Here is an 11,379-nt window from a genome sequence, read left to right as displayed (position 1 = left end):
AGCTCAACGACTGAATTTTGTGGATTTGAAGCTTGAAAGTGGAGGGGATGATGACATAGAGATGGGGAGCACGCCCCACAGCCTAATTTATCAATTATTATATTATTAACCATTACTAGTGCTTTAGTGGTGGCCACGGGTATTTAAGTTTCATCTATGGTGGGTCCGGGTGAGTTTTCCCCTCCAGGTCTCAAGTTCGAGTCTGGGTGATAGGGGTTTCTCATTAAGGGGTTTAAATTGAGGATCTATTGTGCAAGGGGACTTTCTAGCGCGGACCCAGCTAAAACAACGTATGTTAGACCTCCCGACGTTAGCGAAGAATTCACATCTTTAAAAAAAATTATATTATATTATATTATATTATATTATATTATATTATATTATATTATATTATTATATAAAATACATTATAAATAAAGGTTATAATTATTATGCAATAAAAAACGAATTTCTTATTGAGGGGACTATATATACCACGTACACTCGCAAAAGTATCAATGTTGAGTGGTTACGGTGATTTCAAGTAAAAAAGATAAGCTCCCAACAAGTCAAACACAAAACATGGAGAGTGAAAAGGAACAAAAGAATTCAAGATTCAAAAGGGTTTGTGTGTTTTGTGGAAGCAGTTCTGGTAAAAGAGATATCTATGGTGATGCCGCCATTGAGTTGGCTCAAGAACTGGTATGATTACTTTATTCATGCACGAACACAAACTCCCAGTTGATAAACAAACACTTTGCCTGATAAAGATGATGATGATGATGATAATGATTAATATACATGGTTTCTTTTATTCGTATTAGTTTATATAAAATCTGACTTTTATACTTCTACTCCAAAACCCTAATGGGGACTTGCGTTTTCATTCACATTGGTTTTTAAATTTTTAAATGGTTTGATCATGAAATAATGATTAAAAAGAAAATCTTTAACATATACAAGCAGAATTCACTTGAATGTGTATGTTTAAAGAAAAAGATGAATAATTTACTATTTAGCCTCTTTAAGAAGTGTTGTCAAGTTTTTATTGAAAATTCACATTTAGCTTAAAAAAGTATGTATATTACACGCAAAGATATCACTAGACTAAATGCCCTTTGGTACATATGTACTTAAGTATGATCACTAAAATATTATGTACTGGAATAAAGATAGAAGAAGGATAATTATGAACTGTTATTCACATAGACTAAATGCCCTTTCATTGTTGATTTTATTTCTTTTTGTTCTTTATGATATTAAAGGTAGCAAGGAGGCTTGATCTTGTCTATGGAGGAGGAAGCATTGGTTTGATGGGTTTGGTTTCTCAAGCTGTTCACTGTGGTGGTGGCCATGTTCTTGGGTATTTTTAAAAACTTTAAATAAACTAAACAAAGTACAAAGTCAAACTTATTACTTTTGAATCTTTGATACATTGTATGTTCTTCAAGAAACATGAAAAAGATTCTAAAAAGTGTATTTGCAGGATCATACCAAGGGCCTTAATGGGGAAGGAGGTAACTATACAATACCAAGTACACTTTTTTTTATAATATTATTATTTAATATAAAAATATTATTTAATTTACAGAAAACTGGTGAAAGCATAGGTGAAGTTAAAGCTGTTGCTGACATGCATGAAAGGAAAGCTGAGATGGCCCGCCACTCCGATTGTTTCATTGCTCTACCAGGTCCTCTCTTCTCCAACCATCATCATTGTACAACTCTTCAATGCACAAGTTTAAGACAACTGATTGTATCTTGATTCTTGCAGGTGGGTATGGTACCCTTGAAGAGTTACTTGAAGTCATCACCTGGGCTCAGCTTGGAATCCATGACAAACCTGTAAAACCCTTGACTTTTCACCTTTCTACTATCTCTGCAATAATGACTTGTACTTTGATCAACCTTACTTACAAACTTGTTAAAAATGATTTTTTTTTGAAAGTTAAACTTCATTAACACCGCCGAACCCGAAATCCGGGCCGGAACCAACAACAACTACATGATTACAAATTTACAACTTGTTAAAAATGATAAAGTTTTGATTTTTATTTGTGGGTTTGAGTCTTTATACACTCTTGTAGAGTAAACTTGCCAAATCCAGAACAACCATGCAATGATTACTTGTACTTTATGCTGAAAACTTGTACTCTTTCTGGGTATGGGCTGTTTTAGTGCTGAAAAGGGTTTGCAAAGTTTTTGAAATTTTTTTTTTTGTGGGGAATGAATGAATGATTTTTGTGTAGGTTGGGCTGCTGAACGTTGATGGGTTCTACAATTATCTGCTCACATTCATCGATAAAGCAGTAGATGATGGATTTATCAAACCTTCTCAACGTCACATCTTTGTCTCTGCACCAAATGCCAAAGAACTTGTTCAGAAACTCGAGGTTCGTGTGTGATTATGATGATCATGGATCATGCATGTCATGTTTAATCAGTAGTACAACTCTTTTAGGTAGATAAGTAGTTTAATGTGGTCATGTCGATTGAAATCTGTATTCGTATGACTGAAATCAGCAGGTTTTAGCATCAATATCAATCCTAAGTACAAAGTAATAATGTTAACTAATAAGAGTAACAAGTGTTTATGGTTCTAGGTCGAACAAACCGGCTGGGTTGTATGACCGGCCGGTTTAATGGGTTTGGCACTCAGTGGCGGATCCAGAAATTTTTTTCACTGGGTTCCTTTTGGTAGATTTTCATTAATCCTCACAATTTTTTTTAAATCATATAAAATTTCCCTTATTTTTCTCATTTTTCCAAACCGAGGGGATTCTCGGGAACCCCCAAAACACCCCTGGATCCGCCACTGTTGGCACTTTAAGGATTTAAATTAACCGTGTTTTTTAAGTGTAAGTTTGTATTAAAATTTTTAAAACGATAAAAAATAGTTTATGAATATAACATTTACATAATTGTACATTTCAAAATTAAAAAAATAATAATGAAAGGATAAACAATCTTTTGTTTATTTCTGTTTGGTTTACATAGCTGATTTTAAGTTTTAAACCGTCATCAAGACTAGTAAACTGTCGAACCCGAACTATATAATCTCAAAAGGTTTGTAGGTTAATTTTAAGGATTTATAAATACAACCCTAAGCATTCACATTAGAATCCTTATCTTCATCAATATAATTTCTAAAAAAAAAAATAAAAAAAAAAAAACATACCCCATACTTTTTCTCAAATTATAGGATGGCATATAGCATATTACATCCCCTCATTTGTTTTGGCTTTTGGCCATCATATCCTATGTTAATAATAATTCATAACATAGACCATTTTGCAAAGTTGAAGGGATCACAATAAAAAAATAGGAATTATGTAGGGTCCAAGTGAAACTATGAATAAGATGTGTGGACAGGGTTTACCAGAATCTTTGCAATCCCTTTAACCTATCTTGTCTGTATCTAATTGTCATAATAAAACTTTTTGTGGTGCTTTTTTGTAAATTTGCAAACTTGGGGGGACCAGGAGTACATCCCTGTAAAAGATGGAGTGATTCCTCAGGCCAAGTGGGAGGTGGAACAGAAGCCAGTTGGGTTCAATGCTTTACATGCTGAAATAGCTTTGTAGGCGATCCAGTCGAGTCGTCGGGTCTCTTAGTGTAACTTGGGGTTTATGGAAGTTTAGTTCTCGTTACTAAGTATATATATGTTTTGATTTCGGATGCATCGAGTTGTTGTATGGTACAACCGAGTAACGTAATTAAGGGTTGTACGGTATGAATACTTGATGCGTTTGTATTTTGTGTCATTTGAAGTTAGAAGCTTGCCTTTTGTAAATGGTTATGGGTTTGGTTTTACCCTATAATTAGATTGAACCGTATGATCTCCTGATAGAAGATCACGTTTTCAAGTATTGTATTTTGTGAAATCTTAAATGAAAAGTGTATCTTACGTTTAGCTCCTACTCGTTACATTTCTTACATGACCGGTAACATCAAATTAAAGGTGGAAAAGAGTTTGGAAATAAGAAAATCCAATGCATAAAGTCCTATTTGTGAAATGTTAAATAAATGGAGTAAATTACAAGTTTTGTCTTTTATGTTTACATCAAATTGTAAGCGTTGTTCTTTAATGCAAAAGTCGACAAGTTTTGTGCTTAATGTTCCAAAACTAGCGACTGGTTTGTGATCAAAATTTGGGACACACATAAAGCGGTCACAAAACTAGCGACTGGTTTGCGACCAAAATCAAGACAGTCGCAAAATTAAAGACCAACCTAGATTCGGTCGCAAAACAGTCACAAATTTTGTGACCGCATTTTACCCGTCACAAATCAATGAATAGTGGCCGGAAAACGGTCGCAGATACACGAAAACTAATAAAATAAAAAGTTGCGACCGTCAAAAGCGGTTGCAAATACGAGAAATTTATAAACGAAGAAAAAGTTGCGACCGTCTAAGACAGTCGCAAATACGAGAAATTTATAAAATATTTTTTTACAGTTTTTTGTCAACACAATTAATGGAATCACGGTGGTAATTTTGAAGCATATACCTAATATTCATTAATATTTTTTTATTCAAGTAGGTCAAACTTGAATAAAAAAATATTATCGATCCTCACTCAAACATACATTAAACAAAATCTTACTAAAATCCCCACTCAAAAATAGCACCCAAACCCTCAAAATGCTCACCATTTTCAACAAAACCTTTGGCGACCCTGCTCCAAGCTTTGGTGGTCGGTGCGCCTCCGTGCAAATTCACCCAAATAACCATTCGGTTCAATGAGTGGTTCAGAAAGGTTAACTAAACAACAAAAATTCGCAAAGTCAAAGTTGACACTACTAGAAAACTAGGCAATTGCGATCAAAATTTGCGACCCACATAAAGCGGTCGCAAAACTAGCGACTGGTTTGCGACCAAAATCAAAACAGTCGCAAAATTAAAGACCAACCTAGATTCGGTCACAAATTTGGTGACCGCATTTTACCCGTCGCAAATCAATGAATAGTGGTCGGAAAACGGTCGCAGATACACGAAAACTAATAAAGTAAAAAGTTGCGACCGCTTTTGAGAAATTTATAAACGAAGAAAAAGTTACGACCGTCTAAGACAGTCACAAATACGAGAAATTTATAAAATATTTTTTTTACAATTTTTTGTCAACACAATTAATGGAATCACGGTGGTAATTTTGAAGCATATACCTAATATTCATTAATATTTTTTATTCAAGTATGTCAAACTGATATAACTGTTCAAGTTATAAATAAAATTAGTTAGTGGCCTACATATATTATTTTTGTGGGATCTTCACCTAGTATTCACGATAAGAGTCCATCAAGTATTTGTGTGAAATAGTTGCACTTCTATCCAAACCTGCTAAACTTAACTTGGACAATCCAAGATAAGAAATTTTTAGGTGTAAATAGAACCAATATGTAACTTGAGGGACTAATTGGTAATTAAATAAAACTCAATTAAATTGGTTAGAAACAAACCCACGTGTTTTCTTTTTCACACACCCACACTCCTCCCCTAATCGTCAAATAAAACTCAATTACATCGAAACCCTAACCGTTCCTCCCGGCACCAGATTTCCAGTGGCTTCGCTAACTCCAATCGTCGGAACTTTATGCCGGAATCCAGAGGCTCAAAGTTAAACATCAATAATTCGTCTGGTTTTGTGAGATTGAGGTCTAAGTTCGGCCGTCTTGGCGAACGAATTGTCTGCGAAGCTCCAGAAGCGTTGTACAAGGTTCGAATTGATTTATTATGTTGATTGACTGATTCTCACATGAATTTTTTGTTAAATCGGTTATATTATGCTATGTAGACCTACTGTAGCCAGTAGATATCATAAATAATCGTTTTTAAAACTGTTTTTGTTTAGCGATAGATGTTTCAGCACTGATTTGTTGATGTTATCATAGTCGAATACGTATACAGTATTGTAATTGTAAGTGAAGAACGTGTTTATCTCGATTTGAAGTCACATCTATGTTTTCGATGAAATTGATATCTGTTTTATTGCTAGAAATTAATATAGTTGTCATTTTTCTTTCAAGAGGTTAAAACATATAGTTCTGGATCTGAATTATAAATTTCTTAAATGTTTGTTGTTGTTTTTCTTAATTGATGGAGGAATTTGTGCTTGTTAGGACCGGTTTGACTCCGAAACGATGCGTATGACACGTTCGACGTGCGGAATCCGTGAACGTGAATGACCGAAACACACGAGACGTACTCAATCTGTGATTCTATAGAAACGTATGAAAGTGTACAAGCAACATGAATCACATTTTGCCTTTCTCTCTCTACTTTCTCTCTATAGCTTCTCTCTCTAGCTACAAAGCTCTAAATCTCCAAAATGGCAAAAAGTTCTTAAACTAAGGCATAAGCCTCCTATTTATAGGCCAAGGCAATAAGGAATCTTTCCTTATTTACAAGAATGCCACCTTGCCTTTACTAATAAGATATTACAATGTAAAGCTTAGAATTAAACAGTTTCAGCTACGGTTTTGAATTGACGGAGGCGATAGACATTAATGCACTAACAGACTCCCCCTTGGATATTGCCGTAGTCAATCCGTAGTCAAGCTCGTAGCGACTTGTCAATCTTTTTCTCTTTGGGTCTTCTTGAAGATTTATCACGCTTTCAGCAAATACAGACTCCCTCTTGGTTTGACTCCGAAACGATTACGTATGACACGTTCGACGTGCGGAATCCGTGAACGTGAATGACCGAAACACACGAGACGTACTCAATCTGTGATTCTATAGAAACGTATGAAAGTGTACAAGCAACACGAATCACCTTTTGCCTTTCTCTCTCTACTTTCTCTCTCTAGCTTCTCTCTCTAGCTCCAAAGCTCTAAATCTCCAAAATGGCAAAAAGTTCTTAAACTAAGGCATAAGCCTCCTATTTATAGGCCAAGGCAATAAGGAATCTTTCCTTATTTACAAGAATGCCACCTTGCCTTTACTAATAAGATATTACAATGTAAAGCCTAGAATTAAACAGTTTCAGCTTCGGTTTTGAATTGACGGAGGCGATAGACATTAATGCACTAACAGTGCTAAATCGGTTATGTTATACGTATATAATGTAGCCACTAGGTATTTCTAATGCTCGTTTCGTTTATTGTTTTCTGATTTTTAAATCTATTTTTATTTAGCGATTGACATTCTAGCACTGATTTGTTGATGTTCTCATAGTTGAACACATATAGAATGTTGTAATTGTATGTGAAAAGCATGTTCATCTCATTTTGAAGTCACGTTTATGTTTTCAGTGAATTTGATCTCTGTTTTGCTGATAAAAAAATCAATGTAGTTTTCAGTTTTTCGTCAATATGCTGAAACATATAGCTTCTCTTGCATCTTCTAGAGACTGATTAGGTTGGTGTTGACATTTGATTCTAAGAATAACTAATTGATCATTGTAGCTTATTAAAGAAGGCCACAATATTGATCATGAGTTTCACTTCATAGGGACTGCATATGGGCCTGTTTATGTGATGCTTGGCGTAAGTGATTCATTATCTCTACTTCAATCCATCCTTTTTCAATATGTTAAATAATCTACAATTGAATTATTACTTTGTTTGTTTTGTGTCATTTAACTTTATATTTTTGGGTTGATTACTAACAAACAGTTTGATGTGTCAAATCCAATCAATCTTGACCTCAGCTTGCGTCTATGGTGAAATCCTGTGTATATATTTTAGAAAGTCTTTTTGTGCAACGTGTTAAATGTTTAGAGATCCTGTCTGTTCAGCAATCAATTACGATACTTAAAATCATAGCTTGGTGTTCTTAACTATCTGACCAGATTTCATAAAATGAATGTGTTTCAGGTGATGTGTGATGCTTACACTCCGGACGGTGAGCCAATCTCGACTAACAAGAGGTGTGCTGATGTCAAGATCTTCAGCAATCCGGAAGTCAAGAAGGAGGTTCCATGGTGAGGTTATGCCCGGGCAGTTAATTCAGTCCAGTTTTGACCTGAACCTGACTCCCCTTTTCTCATTTGCAACCATATAAAACTCCACTTTGTTGGTACACAGTGGGAATTTCAAGTTCGGCCTTGTCGTAGGTATCTCCGCATGCATTGAACTCTTTGTTTTAGATTTCTTGATACATACTGCGGTTAAGAATCTTGAAATTCTGACATCAGGCTTTTGTTTTGTTCAGATGATTCCCAAGGTTGCTGGAGTGGTGGTTTCATTTGACCCAAGCTGATCCCGGTCAGTTTTGTTTTAACTTTTTGAGTTTTAGTCATGTAAACTATGTATGTATCGCGTATTAAAGATGAAATCTTGAACAGGGCGACTCGAACGGGACTCGAACATGGCTGGTGCTCAGGACTGGTGCTCATTGTAACTACAGGTAAATGCTCACACAATCATCATCTCAGCATAATTAATGTTGACAATTTGGAACATTTTTTTAAATAAACAAAAGGTTTATTTTCTACTTATCAAATCTTTAAAAGATCATACAACCAAAGATAATTAATTTTTAAACATCTTTTTGTTTCTAATAACAAAAGGACTATTTATCAAATCATTAAATGAGCATAACACTTTGGGGATAAATCTGCCACTTTAGTTTTGTAACAACAATACACAGATCAAAGGTTATCATCATGGTGCTAGAATTTAAGTGGCCGACATTCCACATATCATGCATTATTCCTGCGCACATGGGCTGTTTATGATGCCACCAGTCTTCCTACAATCCTACATCATTTGTTTATACAATATAGTTTTTAATAAATGTTGCTTGTTATCTTGCATATCTTTCATTATATTATACTGTGATTATTGTCTTATAGGTCGTTACTTCTTTATTTGTTAGTTGGTGAATATTGGGAAAGAAAGAGCACTAGCTAGCCATCTAAAGCACATACGTATATCATCTGCAAATGACCTGCAGTCTAAGGCTAGGCAATTTTACCACATATAATATATGTTGTAGGTTAATCCACGGGTTTAGTTTGATGTTATTTGGTTATCAAATGTAACACTCGCTGTTTGGTTCTTTGCGCATAAGACTTCTTTGTTTCTTTTTCAGCACAAACATAGATCCAGATCCGACCCCTAGTCTCAGTTCAAGATCCTGAAGCTTAGCTGTTTTAGGTATCTCTATCCCTCTCTCTCTCTCTCTCTCTCTTTCTCTCTCTCTCTCTCGTGCAGACTCAAATGTTTGCTAGAATAGGTCGATTCGGGTTACAAAATTAGATCAAGCCTATCGATTCGTACCCCTGGAGACGGGTCTAGTTAGGTCAACCTAGGCATGATCCATTTATCACAAAGGTTGGCAGGTTATGACCCGTTTCCCTTAGCCTCAACCCTAACCCATTTATTTTGTGTTAGGAACTACCTCCCCTAAGTCTCAACTATATTCTGGCTACACCAATAGTTATTAACCGTAGAACTTGTGTTTGTTAAATTTCAGTGAGAAGGAAAGAGAACAACATGGTGTATTAGACGCACGTGGATGCTTGTAGATGTATTTAGATGATATGCGTGCTTCAGGGGGAGTTCTCATGTGCACTACAACCTCTTCTATGATCCATCTAAACATGATGGTCACTATTGATCGTGTTGTGTTTTGGTAATATAAACAGGCAAAGAATGATGTTGATGGTAAAGCCCGAAAAATGATTGAATTATGCTAGGATAACTCGAGTATTGGATGTTTGAATATGTAACTCAAGTGGAATGTTATTAAATATTTTGCAAACTCAATAAATGCGTAACTTTTGAAAATATGGACATTATTAGCAGGTTTAAAAAAGAAACTAGCTGAAAATTAGAAAAAAACCATAAATTTTGCGACCGCAAAACGGCGGTCGCAAGTTTGTAAATGGCAGGTGGTCGCGAAACGGTTGCAAATAAACAATGGTTTAAGCGGGCGCAAAATAGTCGCAAAAATACAAAAAAAATGTCATTGAATCATAACGGTCACAGAATTTGCGACCGTGCTTAAGGTTGCAAAACAGGTCGCAAAAAATGTAGCAGCGGTTGCAAATTGGTTGCAATAGGGCAATTACGACGTGTGTTTTTCCGACTACACTTTCAGTCGCAAAACAGTCGCAACACGGCAATTGCGACTGTTTTGCGACCGTAAAGGTGGTTGCAAAAACCCAGTTTTCTAGTAGTGTGAGGGTATCAATTAAATTACCGGATAACGAGATCTTCATGAAGTGAACCAAACAGTTGATGGTGGAGTGAGAGTGATTTTCGGGTTTAGAAAGAGAATCTAGAGAGAAAGAGAAGGACTTCCAATCGAACGGCTGCAATGGAGTTGGGTTGAGTCTGGGTCTGAGTTGAAATCGAGTCAGAATGCATAGTTCTTGTTGAAATTGAGTTTCATCTAGTCAATATATGCTGGTATGGCAACTGTAATAGTCGCCGGAAAATCATGTGGTGGCAACATGTCTGAGGGTCGGAGAGGGGACACAAGGTGAAGCGGCTTGTTCTGGGTCAGATGGTAGGATGCTTCTTGGGTTGTGATAGCAGGTGGGTGGTAGAAGATGGTGGTAGAAGGTGGTAGGTGGTTCTTGTTGGGTGGTGGTAGCAAGTTGGTGGTAGAAGACGGTTGTAGAAGATGGTGGCAGAAGGTAGTGAGGGAGATGGTGGGTGGTGAAAAAAGGAGTTTTTATATCTTTTTTATTATTTAGTATTGTTCAAAATAGTCCTTGAATAAGAGATCTTTACAAAATAGACCCTCAGAAGGTGAAATGACAAGAATGTCCTCATGTGCAAGGCACATAATCATACTTAACCAAAAAATCTAACTAGACTAGGGCTAAATGACATGACGTGCAGGATTTTGAAACACTAAGTACATAACTCGTCAACTTTTGCGCTAAAGGACATCGCCTACAATTGGTGTAAACATAAAGGACAAAACTTGTAATTTACTCTAAATAAAAGTGTATTTTACGATTAGAGCATTTACAGAGCCTCCATCTCCGTCTATATAAAAACAAAATTTTCTTTAAATTTTGTTAGTTTTAAAAAATAACTCACATTAGACTCTCTATTTGTATTATTTCCTATCCACAAACATTTATTGGATTAAATTTTTCTCTTTCCTACATACTAGAAATAAAAATATAAAGAGTTAAATATAAACCTCTAAATATAGAGTTGCGTCTTATTTTCTATATATTTTCTCTAATATAAAGATTCCAATGTAGTGATATTTTTGTTGTTTCCTCTATTCTTCTCTCTATTTTATATAGAATAAGGCTCCAATGTAAATCTTAGTTCCTAATTTAGACGTGTGAGTTACATTTTTTACACAGCCGGTAACATGAAGGGCAGAAAAGAATTTGGAAAAAAAAAAGAGAACACAATGCAAAAAGTCATATTTGTGAAATATTAAATGAAAAGTGAATCGTGACAGTTTTTACACGACCAGTAACAT

General features: G+C 35.4%; 1 protein-coding gene across 1 annotated transcript; it reads left to right on the top strand.

Annotated features, from left to right (window-relative positions):
- The first annotated feature begins 501 nt into the window (after nt 1–501).
- On the top strand, nt 502–3,848 carry LOC110895317 (cytokinin riboside 5'-monophosphate phosphoribohydrolase LOG5). The gene is made up of 7 exons (XM_022142603.2): nt 502–681; nt 1,245–1,342; nt 1,466–1,496; nt 1,571–1,670; nt 1,754–1,824; nt 2,229–2,372; nt 3,462–3,848. Exons 1-7 carry the CDS (start codon nt 562–564, stop codon nt 3,561–3,563), a joined length of 666 nt encoding a protein of 221 aa, XP_021998295.1. The 5' UTR covers nt 502–561; the 3' UTR covers nt 3,564–3,848.
- Nucleotides 3,849–11,379: the final 7,531 nt, after the last annotated feature.

Source organism: Helianthus annuus, chromosome 12 (genome assembly GCF_002127325.2).
Source record: "Helianthus annuus cultivar XRQ/B chromosome 12, HanXRQr2.0-SUNRISE, whole genome shotgun sequence".
Lineage (NCBI taxonomy): Eukaryota > Viridiplantae > Streptophyta > Magnoliopsida > Asterales > Asteraceae > Helianthus > Helianthus annuus.
This window is presented reverse-complemented; position numbering and strand designations above follow the sequence as displayed.

Bases quoted from the DNA above. Each gene is read 5' to 3' on its own strand.
- LOC110895317 (XM_022142603.2), top strand. From the start codon at position 562: ATGGAGAGTGAAAAGGAACAAAAGAATTCAAGATTCAAAAGGGTTTGT. The intron at 1,497-1,570 runs GTAACTATACAA...TTTAATTTACAG, and splicing joins GGGCCTTAATGGGGAAGGAG to AAAACTGGTGAAAGCATAGG. The intron at 2,373-3,461 runs GTTCGTGTGTGA...TGGGGGGACCAG, and splicing joins AACTTGTTCAGAAACTCGAG to GAGTACATCCCTGTAAAAGA.